The sequence below is a fragment of the Panthera tigris genome, chromosome C1, assembly GCF_018350195.1.
Source record: "Panthera tigris isolate Pti1 chromosome C1, P.tigris_Pti1_mat1.1, whole genome shotgun sequence".
NCBI lineage: Eukaryota > Metazoa > Chordata > Mammalia > Carnivora > Felidae > Panthera > Panthera tigris.
In genome coordinates, this window is record NC_056667.1 from 21,922,501 (window position 1) to 21,936,193 (window position 13,693).

At 56.9% G+C, this 13,693-nt stretch overlaps 1 protein-coding gene across 5 annotated transcripts in view; it reads left to right on the top strand.

The window, feature by feature from the left end:
* Positions 1-13,693, top strand: part of PTPRU (protein tyrosine phosphatase receptor type U) — an 81,460-nt gene that overhangs the window by 35,931 nt on the left and 31,836 nt on the right. For 3 of the 5 annotated variants that reach the window (XM_042996063.1, XM_042996064.1, XM_042996067.1), the window contains exons 9-15: positions 2,314-2,423; positions 2,744-2,945; positions 3,296-3,398; positions 6,038-6,311; positions 7,001-7,037; positions 7,761-7,899; positions 12,031-12,060. In XM_042996063.1, the coding sequence (XP_042851997.1) occupies positions 2,314-2,423; positions 2,744-2,945; positions 3,296-3,398; positions 6,038-6,311; positions 7,001-7,037; positions 7,761-7,899; positions 12,031-12,060 (895 nt within the window). The remainder of the gene's footprint in view (positions 1-2,313; positions 2,424-2,743; positions 2,946-3,295; positions 3,399-6,037; positions 6,312-7,000; positions 7,038-7,760; positions 7,900-12,030; positions 12,061-13,693) is intronic. The other 2 variants (XM_042996065.1, XM_042996066.1) reach the window with 1 other exon arrangement.

Here is a 13,693-nt window from a genome sequence, read left to right on the forward strand (position 1 = left end):
TTCACACACACACACACACACACACACACACACACACACACACACACACAAATGGGAGTACTCTCTGATTAGTTATGCAAAGGAGTGGTTAGAGCTTGGGCTTACGTAGTGTCTTAACAGAAGAACAATGAATTTGTAGGGAAATGATAAGACAGAGGAAAAGGATTTTTGAGAGTTTAGGCACAGCAGATTATGTGAAGGCAAATATTTGGGAAGCCCGTGGTAGATAAGGGCTAGTTAGTAAAGTTTAGTAAAGTTTATGCAGATTCTTCTGAGCTGATAAAGGTCTAGGGTTGTCTCAGTGATTAACCTCTTTCCTTCCTGGTAGCGAGGGGATGGGAGCACCTTTATATATTTATGTCCTGCTTTTAGGCAAACAGGGAGAGCAGAGAACTTTTCTTGGGTCTGCTTGCTGCTTCTTGATTCAGCTCAAAATAATCTTTATGCAAAGGTGGTATATTTTGGGGTGGCATATTCTACTACCCTTCACAATTAACCTCAAGTTCAACATCTGACTCCTTCGTTGTTAAAGTCTGTTGACCTGTCTCCCCCCTGAGGTATGTTGTTGTGTCTGCTTCCCTCCCTTCCAACCAGGCCTCACTTGGACTGCGTGGCTTTATTTCTTCTTTCTCTGTCCCTTTCCTCCTTCCCTCCAATAACTGCCTATTACTTAATATTTTTTTTCCTTTTCACTTAGGTATTAGTATAATAGTTTTAGGAAATGTACTTACTAAGGTAAACTCAGTGAGTCCTCACAGACTGGACACATCAGGATAACCCACACACGGATCAAGAAATAGCATTAACAGGGGCACCTGCGTGGCTCAGTCAGTTAAGCATCCGACTCTTGATTTTGACTCAGGTCAGATCTCACAGTTTGTGAGATCGAGCCCCATGTGGGACTCTGTGCTGACAGTGTGGAGCGTGCTTGGGATTCTCTCTCTCTCTCTCTCTCTGCCCCTCTCCTGCTTGTGCTCTCTCTCTAAAAGAAATAGACTTAAATAGAAATAGCATTAGCAGCTCACCAGAAGCCCTCCCTTTATGTTCCCACTTCCAGCCTCCTGAGGGTAACCATTACCTTGACCTATAATCCAACAGATTAATTTTTGCTTGGTTTGAACTTTCTATCAGTGGAGGTCATTACGGCGTGTATTCTTTTTACGACTGGCTTCTCTCTCTCGACTTTATGCTTGAGAGAGCCAGTCATGTTGTGCATAGGGTTCCAGAGAATTCTTTCTTATTACATCATGTGAATGTACCACATTCATTTATCCTACTTCAATTGTGCTGTAAAGAAAAATAGTTGCAGATTCTTTTGGGTATGCGTGTGTGTGTGTGTGTGTGTGTGTGTGTGGGAAGGAGTGGTATAGATACCCACATTTCTGATTGGTTAATGCCTAGGACGGCTAGGTTATAGGGTCTGTGCTCATAATACGTAGATCTCTCCAGACAGCTTTCCCAAGGTCTTGTATCAGTTTACATGCAGTGTGTGGAAATTTCCGTTGCCTGCGTCCTTACCAACACTTGGGATTGTCTTTTTCATTTGATCATTTTGGTGGATGGACTGCCTTGTTGACTGTTCGTTTTAACCAGAACAGTTTAGCTTCGGTGATTGTTCATTGAGTCCTGCTTGCCTCAGGATTTCCGCTTCCCCACACTGGTGTATCAGTTTGTCTGCCCAAAGACCATTCTCTTCCTAGAAGAAATTTCCTGTGGCTGCTGTTAAGGTGACATGACCCATTAGAACAAAAACAAGCAAAGCCAGACCTGAAAGGGTTTGTGCTAAAATGTAAATGGTGTCTCCAGGTGACAGAATTGTAGGTGCCACTAAATTTCTTTATACTCATTTTGATTTTCTACACTGAGCATAGTTTTTGTGTAATCAGAAATTTTTAGACAAGAAAACATCTCTACCCATAATCCTGCCAGTCTAATGCAATTGTTTCCATTTCTCTGGCGAAGGTCTGTGTTTTCTGAAAACCATTCAACTGGAACAGAATTGGAACATTCAGATGTTCTCTGCTGAATGCCACCTGCACAGTAATGAGAATGCCAGCTACCCTCTTTGAGTCCTTGGGACTGGGTTGAACCATGTGAAATTCCTGATATTTACCTTGGGGCTTTCTGTACATCACATCACTTAATCCTGGTGAGGGAGGGGTTATTTTCATCTCCATTTCGCAGATGAGGAAACTGAGGTTCAGAGTTGAGACGCCTGAGCATACCAGCCAAGAAATAGCAAGGCTGGAATTTGAATTCAGGTATCTGCTCCAAAGCCGGCTTTCCCCTGCTCTGTGCCACTTTCCCTCGCAGTGCCTGGTGGGATTGCAGCCGAGTCCCTGACCTTCACTCCACTGGAGGACATGATCTTCCTCAAGTGGGAGGAGCCCCAGGAACCCAATGGCCTCATCACTCAGTATGAGGTGAGTTTCGACCTCATTATAGTGGAGGTCGCTGGTGGAAGGTGGGCACCCAGCTTGGAGAGGGAGGTGCAGGGTAGGGGACAGAGGTGATCACTGAGGTTCCTTCCACTGGTCAAAGTCTGTGCCCTGTGGGTTATGGGGACAGGGACCCTGAAAGAATAGAGGTGAAGGTGTCCAGGGCCTGGGCTAATGGGCATACACAGTCCCCCTTTGCCCAGCCTTCTCTTTAGCTCACCTGAACTATGATGGGCAGGAGGCTATGGGGCCAGTGATGACCTTCCCCATCCCTGTGCCCACTTACCTGCCCGTCCTGACTCTAGATCAGCTATCAGAGCATTGAGTCGTCAGACCCGGCAGTGAATGTGCCGGGCCCACGACGTACCATCTCCAAGCTCCGCAACGAGACTTACCACGTCTTCTCCAACCTGCACCCGGGCACCACCTACCTGTTCTCTGTGCGGGCCCGCACGGGCAAAGGCTTTGGCCAGGCGGCACTCACCGAGATCACCACCAACATCTCAGGTGAGCCCGCCCGACCCCAGCCTGGCCCCTTTAGAGGACACCCAGAATCCCAGGATTTCGTGGGCAGAGGGAGGAGGGGCGGTGTCCTGGGAGTGTTTATGGAGGGCCCCCGCTGAGATGAATGTACCATTTAGGAATTGAGTTCAGGGGTTAGGGAGGATTAAGTCAGAGGGGTGAGGAGACTGGAACCTGAGGGCTGAGTTCAGGGGTCAGAATTCAGGGAATCTCAGGCCAGAGGGAACAAGGCTGAAGGGGAAGAGATCTGAGGACGGGAGTCCAGGAGGCTAGAGACTCAGCCTTCCCGGTCTAGCAGCCAGTCTCCGTGCTTACGTCTGTGTCTCCTTCCCCAGCTCCCAGCTTTGATTATGCCGACATGCCATCACCCCTGGGCGAGTCTGAGAACACCATCACCGTTCTGCTGAGGCCGGCACAGGGCCGCGGTGCGCCCATCAGGTGGGAGAGCCTAGACGGAGGGGTGGGAGGTCAGGGCCATAGGGAAGAAGCTCATCCTCTGACCCAGAGCCCCCCCATATAGGCCAGCTCAGCTATCCTCCCTCAGTTTCCCACTCAGGACCCAGTGTGTCCAGAGGAGGACATTCTGTGATCCTGGGCAGGTGGAAAGCCCACAGCCACTCCCATGGGTATCTGATGGAGATTGTCATGAGATCTTCGGATAGCGTCCAGCCTGGAGAGGTGACTGTCCGGGCCTCTCCTGGAGGCCTTCCTTCAGACATCTTGGAGAAGTGAAACGCTTGGGGCCTTCTTTCTTCCCAGCTTTTCCCAGGAGACACAGGGATGGGCATTCTAGAAGGCTAGGGCAGCCAGCAAGTTAGGGCCATCGCTCTGGAGTGGCTAAGAGCTTGTCTTTAGTTTCTTCTCCACTGAGAAAGCTGAGGCTGCCTCTGCTGGAGAGAAGGTGCTGGAGACAAGATGGCACGTGTATGTGATAAAGACACGCAGTGTGTATGTGTGATGTGTGGTGTGGAGGTGTGAGTGTGTGTATGTGAGAGAGCGTGAGGGTGTTTGTGGGATGTGCACACATGCTTCCTGTCAGCTGGACGCTGTGTTTGCCACTTTACCCGCACCCGCCATTTTGTCCTCATGGCGGCCTGTGGAGTCGGTATTGTTACCCTTATTTTACACTTCAGTAGACAGGCTCAGCGACTTTAAGTAGCTTGCCCCCCGGGTCACAGAGCTGGTATGTGATAGCGCTGGGGTTTGGAACCCAGGTCTGTCTGCACAGCCTATGCCTTTTCTTGAAGTCACAGAGCCTCCCTGCCCCTGCGGTCCTCCCCCTTCTTCCACAAAGAAGCGTGCACTGGGAGAGGCCTGCTGAGCCTCTGAGGAGGTAGTGGGTTGCCCAGGTGCCCTTAATACCCCCTCGCCTCCTCTCCCCCCTTTCTCCTGCTCTGCCTCCCCTGCATTTGCTCCTGTAGAGCCTGTCCTGGGCTGATTCCCAGACTCAGGAAAAAGTCAGGGTGTTTGAGGGGCATGTTGCATTTGCAGGAGTCTTGGGGCCCTTGTGTGGCTGAGTCTGGGAGCTGGGAAACCCAGCAGCGCCTTCTCTTTTCCTGGTCTTTTTTTTTTTTTTTTTTTTTTTAAATGTTTATTTATTTTTGAGACAGAGACAGAGCATGAACAGGGGAGGGTCAGAGAGAGAGGGAGACACAGAATCGGAAACAGGCTCCAGGCTCTGAGCTGTCAGCAGAGAGCCCGACGCGGGGCTTGAACTCACGGACCGTGAGATCATGACCTGAGCCGAAGTCGGACGCTTAACCGACTGAGCCACCCAGGCACCCCTTTTCCTGGTCTTCTTGAGAGATCCTGTGAGCGGGCTTGTCCAGTGTCCCTCAGGGATGACAGAGACAAGGTGGGGTGGGGAGGGGGGAGTGGAACATGGTGAGAGGGGAGAGGCATAGGGGCTGTGTGACCTTAGGCCTCTCCCTTTACCTCTCTGAGCCTTCCTTTCCCTGTCTGCACGATGGGGATCATCCCAGTCAAGATGCTTTGTTCAGTGTTGATTGTTATCACCTCCTGGTGGGATGTGGGGCCAGGGGAGGCCTGACCTGGGAGGTTCAGGGAAATGGAGGCTGAGAGGGGCCCGGGTTTGTGTTTGCAATACGCTAGTGACAAAGAACGAAACTGTGTGACCCAAATCCCAGGGCGCTGGGGTGATTCCCTTACAGCTTCAAAGCTGGAAAGAAACAGCTGGAGAGCCAGGAAAAGGCATTTCTCCTTCCCAGAGTGCAGCTGGCAGTATGGGTGTCACACGCCAAGACGTGGCCGAGGCTGTGACGGGAAATATTTAAATTTGTCAGCACTCATTTATTTGCTCTCGGCTTTGTTCCACGGAGGATTTGGAGGAGCTCACAGCAAAAGGCCATTCAGTAAACTGATAAAAATAAATAGAAACCCACCGGTCGGGACCAGGGGACACAAATCAGAGGGAATACAGACGAGGGAACACAAATCGGCTGTCAGGACCCGGAGGTGACAGGCCCAGAGTTGCAGACCCGAGGCTGCCTGCAGGTTGGGAGGGTACTCGTGATGCAGGATTCGTGTGGCCTTCTTTGCTTGCTCAGTGACTGTCTCCCCAACTGGAGGTCAGTTCCAGGAAGCCTAGGTCCCCAAGGGCCCACCTAGCATACTTTCTGAACGAATAAATGGACTGTGTCAGACTCTTGTTTCCGGAGACCCAAAGGGAGCCATCGGTAATGGTGGTGGAGCCTGAGGCTTTGCGGGGGCTGGCGGCCAGGGGGTGGGGGGCGGTGGTGGTGGCCCAGGTCCTGTGGCACTGGAGCACTCACCGAGGACTCAGGGTGGGGCTGTAGGGCTTGGTGCCATGGAGCAGGGCCCGAGTTCTTTCTGCCTTAGTGAAAGTAATTTAGCTCATGGGACTGCCCTGTGATCACGCTCATCTTACAGAGGGAGGCAATTGAGGCCCAGGGAGGTTAAGTGCGTTGCCCAGTGAGTGAGAAGAGGCAGGGCCAAGATTAGTCCCTGGCTGGGCCCGACCCCAAAGCCCATGTCCTCAGCCACTGGATGGCTCTCCCCATGCCTGGGACCACTGCCCTGTCCCCTCCCCTGTGCAGCGTGTACCAGGTGATTGTGGAGGAGGAGCGGCCGCGGAGGCTGCGACGGGAGCCGGGCAGCCAGGACTGCTTCCCAGTACCCTTGACTTTTGACGCTGCGCTGGCCCGGGGCCTGGTACACTACTTCGGGGCTGAACTGGCGGCCAGCAGTCTGCCAGAAGCCATGCCCTTCACGGTGGGTGACAACCAGACCTATCGCGGCTTCTGGAACCCACCGCTGGAGCCCAGGAAGGCCTACCTCATCTACTTCCAGGCAACAAGCCACCTGAAGGGGGTGAGGGACCCGCAGGGGTGGTGATGGGGCGGGCTGGGGACCCCCTGGAGCCATCGGAACAGTCCCCTACGGAGGCCAGAGACCCTCCCCCAGCCCCACTCCCTCTCTGGAACCCTGCCCCCCTCCCCTGAGCCTTCTGACCTCAGGCTCCTTCTCTTAGAGCATATTCCCTTCCTGAGACTTTACCCCCAGACTCTTATGTCTAAGCCCCCAGTCTATCCCTGCCCCGTCCCTGAGGCCCTGGTCTCTGTCTCAAGCTCCTGTCTCCCGGGAGGGGTCCATCTCCTGGTCCTGCTTTCCCCAGACCTTGAGGTCCACCAGCCACCTCCTCCCTGAAGCCCTGCCCTTCTCCTGCCTCCTCCCTCCCTGGCTCTCTCCTCCTCAGGCTTCCCCTCCTAACTGGCTCCTGGCCCTCATTACTGAGGATGCCCCCTTTCCACACTGTTTCTTTCCCTGCTCCCCCTGAACTCATTCCCCTTTCCTAAGCCATTGCCCTCTTTGCACGCCATTCCCTCCCTTCCCTGGTACCCCACCCCCACCCTGGGCCTTGCTACCGGGAGGGGTGTCTTTAGTTTCAGTCACCTCCAGACAAGCCCCGACCAGGCCCAAGACAAGCTGCTCAAGGATCCCTATGGGGAGGGTCAGGTCCAGGCTTCGGCAGTGCTGAGACCCCCCATCTTTGCCTCCAGGAGACCCGGCTGAATTGCATCCGCATTGCCAGGAAAGGTAAGGCCCCCTGGGTTCCTTCTGGCCTTCAGCACCGAGTTCTTCTCCTCTGGGCTCTGGGGGGCTTGGGCCCTGATCACCCAGGGCTATGGGAGCAGAGGAGGGTGGTCTGTCAGACCTGGGGTCAGGAAGCTTTTCCCTTCCTGGCCCCCATTTGCCCCACCTGAAGGGTTCCTTCTCCCATACCGGGCAGCGGGGCTAACCTCCCTCTTCTCGATCATGGTCATAGAAGTGGCTTTGGCCTGGAACAGGGAGGGGGAGCCGTATGGTTGGGCCACGGGGGTGATGGCACTGGGCACTGGTTCAAGGTTCTGTGTCTGCCCCCTTTGCTGTGGTGGAGGGGAGGTGGACCCTGCGGTGTAGACAGGGAATGGGGTTGGCTTTCGTCCTGAAAGGGTGTGTGCCCTGAACACACCCAGGTACATAATTCTTTCCCCCCACTGCCTCTCGGGGGGCAAGCGGGTGGTCCCAGGCATCCTTCATCCTCCATCCACTGAAGGCAGGATTTGAGAAAGTAGAGAGGAAAGGGGAGCTCTTCCTGATGGGGTGCACAGGGGTGCAGCGGGTGTAGATGGTGAGGGGGAAGATCTGACTGAAAGGCTGGATGTAAGCTGAGGGCGAAGCGCATGTGTTCGTTTATTCCTTGGGGCTCAGGCCCCTGCCGGCAGTGGGTAGGTGGTTCCTATCTCCCCTCTGACCCTTGGTCTGCTTTATTCTCCCCAGCTGCCTGCAAGGAAAGCAAGCGACCCCTGGAGGTGTCCCAGAGATCAGAGGAGATGGGGCTCATCCTGGGCATCTGTGCGGGGGGACTTGCCGTGCTCATCCTTCTCCTGGGGGCCATCATTATCATCATCCGTAAGGGGTGAGTGAGGAGCGGTGACTGGTGGGCAGAGAGGAGCGGTGGCCGGGCCCGGGAGGGCAGCCGCCTGGTGAGCGTGGAAGGCCGCCAGCCTGGGCATCAGGCCTGAGGACGGGCCCGAGCCAGGCAACGGGAAGCCAGAGCCTCTGCAAATGAAGCTGCCCTGTAGCGGCTTGGCTGGAGCCCAGGTCTGGCTGGTGCCGGGTGCCGCTATCTAGGGAAGGGTGCTCCGCGCCAGCTGCCAAGGAAGTGGGCGCCGCCCTGCTGTGCCTGCTGGGCTGTTCCCGCGGGGAGGGTGTGGAGGTCACCCGACTTTGAATCTCTGGCCTCCTGCAGACCAACTTGGGGTCGTGGTGTTGACCCTGAGCAGTGGTGGCGGGTGGGGGGGGTGCTCACTCCCCTTCAAACCAAGAACACTGAGCCATGGTTCTTCCTGGGCCCCACCCTCCCTTGGGCTCAGCTCGCCCCGGACCCTGGTACTGTTGATTCTTGTGGAGTCTTACCTGGACCCCGAGCCTGCCCCTCCCATCCCCCAGGCCTCCAAGGTCCGGCGTGTTTCCAAGGGATGCCTTTCCTAGTGCCTTTTGCAGTGGGCACCATGGATCCTGGCACATCTGAGAAACCGGAACTTAGAAATTCAGAGTTTCAGAAATCCCGGATTGGGGATTCGAAGAATCTCAGAAGTTAGAATTGTAGAGGCTCAGAGCCCAGAAGGCGAGAGCTGCCTGGTAGTTCAAGGACATCTAGTCTAGTGGTTTTTAAATCTTTTTAAAGCGACAGAACCTGTCTTCAAAACGCCAAATAAACAGCCAGTGCGTGGAGCAGACGAAGGCTGAGCCTCTGGTTGGAGCTGGGCTGGAGGCTCCAGAGACCACTCTGGTCCCCCCCACCCCAGCCCCCCACTTCATTCCCCACCAGACAGCCCCAGGACGCTGTGGTCCAAGCACCTCAATTGAAGGATGGAGATACTGAGGCCCCAAGGAGGCGTGGACCTGCCCAAGGTCACACGGGGAGCCAGAGGCAGAGCCTGCTCCACTCTCTGCCCACCTGGGCTCCTCACAGCTGCTGCTGGGCTCGTGCTGGATCTCAGGGCTGCCGGGAGCTGCCATGTAGGATTGGGGGGGATGAAGGAGAACTGGCCAGGGCTCCCTTGCCTGAGGCAGGCGGCAGCAGAGAGAGAGTTCCAGAGAGTCTGGAGGTAGGGTGTGCCAGCTAGGTGGGGTTGGCCTGTCTAGGGCATTAAGCTCATTCCTCCCTTCCCTAGTCCCTACACAGCTACTTGAGGCAAAATATTTTAAACCATCATTCGATGACTATTACTGTGTGCCAAGGACTTTACCTATACCATCCGTTAGCTCCTGAGCACCTACTGTGTGCCAGGCACCGTTCTGGCGCTCAGGATACATCAGAGAACATTTCCTTCTTGGATCCTGACCCATGAAGCAGGTCAGAGCCCTTTTTCACAGATGAGGGAACTGTAATCGAGCAACTTGACCTTGTCGCTCGGCTGGTAAGTGGCGGGGCCTGGTCTGAACCCAGTCCTGACTGCAAAGCCCGTGCTCCTTATGGCCGTGGACGTGAAGGGCCTCACCATGGCTTGCGCACAGTCGGTGCCCAGAATTAGCAAGTTCCTGTCCTCCCCTGTGGGGGACCTGGAAGTCAGTTCTGGGTCTGGAGCCCTGGAGAGGGCTGTAAGGGAGTGATCAGATTTGGGGGGCTTGCAGATAGTATTTGAGGCCTTAGAAATCTACGCTCAAGGAGAGCGGGGTGTCACCCAGGAGAGGGTCGGTCAGAGACGCTGCTGGGGCCTCACTGGGAAACCCCGCACTTCATACACCTGCTATTCCATAAACCTTTCCAGGCTACCCCAGAACCCCCTAGGATCCCCCCAGATTCCCTTCCTTCCTTCCTTCCATTTGGCCCGCTTCTATAGCACCTCACTGCATCCTCCCAAATCCTACCCTTGCCTTCAGGGTGCACTTTGCTCCTCAGGGCTCCCCCAGTCTGCCTTGCGGGGTGTCAGGGGCCAGAGCAGGTCCGGCAGGGATGGAGTTGTTCACATTAAATGTAATGGACTGGGTAGGAGGTTGCTGAGGGAGGGCTGACAACCCCCCCTGCTCATCGTCATGGGAGGAAGGAGGCGGCCTGGAGCAGGGGTGGTTCTGGGAGACAGTGGGGGCTGGGGGCAGCGAGGGGGAGGTCGGGTTCCCCATTCTGCCCTGCCTCGGTGGATAGTGAGCCTGGATGCATCCGCGATTGGGGAACTCACCAGGCGGAGTCACATGCCTTCTTCTGTTTCCAGAATCCCATCCTTCTCCTTTGCAGTACTTTCTTCTCCCTGCACTTTTCCTTACTTGTAGTGCCTTGTTTATTTTTCTTCCCTGCTGGGCTGAGAGCCCCATGAGGGCAGAGAAATTTGTCTTGTTGGCTGTGCATCCCCAGGGTCTGGTCCAGTGGAATGGGGTCCTCTTGAACCCCTAGCTCCCAAGTCAGCAGGTGGAGTGAGGCAGGGAAGGGTGAGGCTGACAGTGGCCCCTGGGTGTGTGGGGGGGTGGTCATTATTAACCTCACTCGTTTCAAGGAGGATATGGATGCTCATAGAGATGGAGTTGTTTTATTTAATTTCTCTCTTTATTGATTACCCGATTCAATGAAACATTTATTGGAGGGTTGTAATATCCTGGGCACTGTCCTGGGTCCTGGGACCCAGCAGTGGGGAAAAAAGAGATAAGGAGGCTAGCCTCCTGTCCTTTGCAGCTAGTGTGGAATCTGGCGTTAAACTAGAAAAAGCACAAATGTCAATTGTGAAAAGAACAGTGTGCCTGGGTGGGGGATGGAGAGAGGGTAAAGGTGACATAATAGAGTTGGTGATTATGGGGGTCTTTGGGGAAGGCCCTTGAAAAGTCATTGACATTTCAGCTGAGGACAGAGGAACGCCCTTTCTTCACCCATTCCCCACCCTTTTTGGGGCCCCTGTGACCTGCCACGGGGCCTGGACCCTCCCCTAGCTCCCAGGATGGATGACAGGAGACGTGCTGTGTGACCTCCAGCCACTCCCTTGCCCTCGCTGGGCCTCAGCCTTCCACACTATTCTCCTTCCCTTCCCCCCAGTCTGCAGGATTCCCTTGTGGAAGGCCGTTCGGGGTCCCTGCTGGCCGGGTGGTATGGGGGCAGGTCAATGGAAAACCCCCGGATGTGCCTGGATGAGGCCTCAGGAGGGAGCTGGCTCTGGGGGTCAGGGTCCCGGGACCGGCATCGGCACTCTGCCCGTGACCCCCTCTCTGGGCAGGGGTGGACCGTGACCCTCTGGGACTTGTCTTCCCCGCCCGCGAAGTGGGACAGACCCAAGCGATGCTTCGGGTGCCCAGAGGGGGTGGCCTGGCTCCTTCGATGGACCCCACGCTCAGGGGCAGTCTGGGTGAGGGAGGGCCGGCCTCCCCTTTGCCCCGGAGTCCGGCTGGAGCCCTCCACGCCTCCCCCTCCCCCAGCCACCGCTCCCTCCCAGGCACAGGTGTAGGCAGAGGGGCCTGCAGGTGTGAGTGGCACTGGGACCGAGGGGTGGGGCTGCAGGGGAGAGCCAGTCACCTGTGAGCATGTGAGGGCGTGTCTGTGCGTCAGAGGGAACGCATCTGTGCGTGAGTGTGTGTGTGACTGTGTCTGTGTGTCCTGTGAGTGCGTGTCGTGGTGCGTGAGTACGTGTGCACGAGTATGTCTACCTGTGTGTCTGTGTGAGTGCACGAGTGTGTCAGTGCTTGTGTCTGTGTGTATGCGTGAACACGTGTGTATCCACGTGAGCGCGTCTGTTTACGTGCGAGCGTGCACGTGCGTGTATTTCTCTCTGTGTCTGTGTGTGTGTTTGTGTGTGACAGCTCTGCTTCCTGAGGCCCTTTCCCCACCTCCCCCTCACTCCAGCAGCAGGCTCGGGGAAGGTTCTGGAAGGGTCTCGGGTCTTGGTTTTCAGCGACCGAGCCCAGCCAGGCCTTGGGACAAGGGAGGTCCTTCTGACCTGCCCGGTCCCTGGCCAGCGCCCCCCTCGGCACAGAAAGCACCAGGCCCCTCCCTGCTGGCCGGGTGCCGCCCACCTTGTGGCAGGACCGCGGGCCCAACTGTGCTGTTCTCTTTGCACGCTGCCAGGAGGGACCACTATGCCTACTCCTACTACCCGTAAGTAGCTCCGCCCTGCCCCCTGGGCCCCGCGTCTTCCTCCTCCTCCCCCTCCTCGTCCCTCCCCCTCCCCCTCCTCATCCCTCCTCTTCTCCCTCCTTGTCCCTCCTCCTCCCTCTCCCCCTCCCCCTCCTCCCCCTCCCCCTCCCCCTCCTCCCCCTCCTCCCCCTCCCCCTCCTCCCCCCCTCCTCCCCCTCCCCCTCCTCCTCCTCCCCCTCCCCGTCCCCCTCCTCCCCCTCCCCCTCCCCCTCCTCCCCTCCCCTTCCCCCTCCTCCCCCTGCCCTTCCCCCTCCTCCCCCTCCCCTTCCCCACTCCCCTCCTCCCCTCTCCCCTCCTCCTCCCCCTCTCCTTCCCCCTCCTCCTCCTCCTCCCCCTCCTCCTCCTCCCCCTCCTCCCCCTTCTCCCATTCTTCCCTCTCCTCCCCTTCCTCCTCCTCCTCCTCCTCCTCCTCTCCCTTCTCCCATTCTTCCCTCTCCTCCCCTTCTTCCTCCTCCTCCTTCTCCTCCCCCTTCTCCTCCCCCTTCTCCCCCTCCTCCCCTTTCTCCTCCCCCTCCTCCCCTTTCTCCTCCCCCTCCTCCCCTTTCTCCTCCCCCTCCTCCCCTTTCTCCTCCCCCTCCTCCCCTTTCTCCTCCCCCTCCTCCCCTTTCTCCTCCCCCTCTTTCTCCTCCCCCTCCTCCCACTGCTCCCCCTCCTCCCCTTCTCCCCTTCTCCCCTTCTCCCTCCTCCTCCCCCCCTCTTCCTCCCCCTTCCTCCTCCCCCTCTCTCCCTCCTCCCCCTCTCTCCCTCCTCCCCCTCCCCCTCCTCCTCCCCTCCCCCCTTCTCCTCCCCTCCCCCTTCTCCTTCCCTCCCCCTCCCCCTCCTCCCTCCCCCTCCTCCCCCTCCTCCTTCGTCCTCCCCCTCCTCCCCCCTCCTCCTCCTTCTTGTGTGGAGGTCCTCATGCAGATCCTCACGCAGGTCCACAGCCGTGCACGTGTGTGTGCCCACCCTGGCAGCTGTCCCCCACAGTGCACCCAGCTGTCGGGTCACCACAAGCTCGTTCTCCAGCCAGGTAGCCCCAGGCTCTTCAGACCCACCGTTTCTGGGCGCTTCCTCTGGGCTCTGTCTGTACACAGGATCCTCACAGCCACCGAGAGAAGCAGCACCGTGATCACTCCCATGTTACTGATGCGGGGACCGAGGCTCAGAGAGGTCAAGGGACTTGTCAGAGGTCCCAGGAAGAGCCAGAGCTGGGGTTACCACCCAGGCCCTATCGGCCTCCTGATGCTACTGTTTTCTGCCTCTGTCTTCTCCTACTCTGCCAGCCTTCCGGAACATTCCCTGCACCTGTGCTTGTTCTCCCTCCTTACAGAGCAGGCTCAGGAGGCCCCAGGACAGCCCAGAGGATGGTGGGCTCTCCCCTCCTCCTCCCTGAACCCTCCACTTGCATGGACGTCCTCCAGTGTCACACCAGCTTTTCCAGCCACCAAGCCCCCCTTCCCCCGGCAAGTCAGGGGGAACCTCCAGCCGGGCTTTTACAGGAATCGCTGACAAGACAGGTCTCCCTCCCCCTCTACTTGTGCAGTTAATGTTCGAACAGAAATGCAGAACTTTTCCAAGTGTCCGTATTACGTCCCATCTGCTGCACGAATCTCGC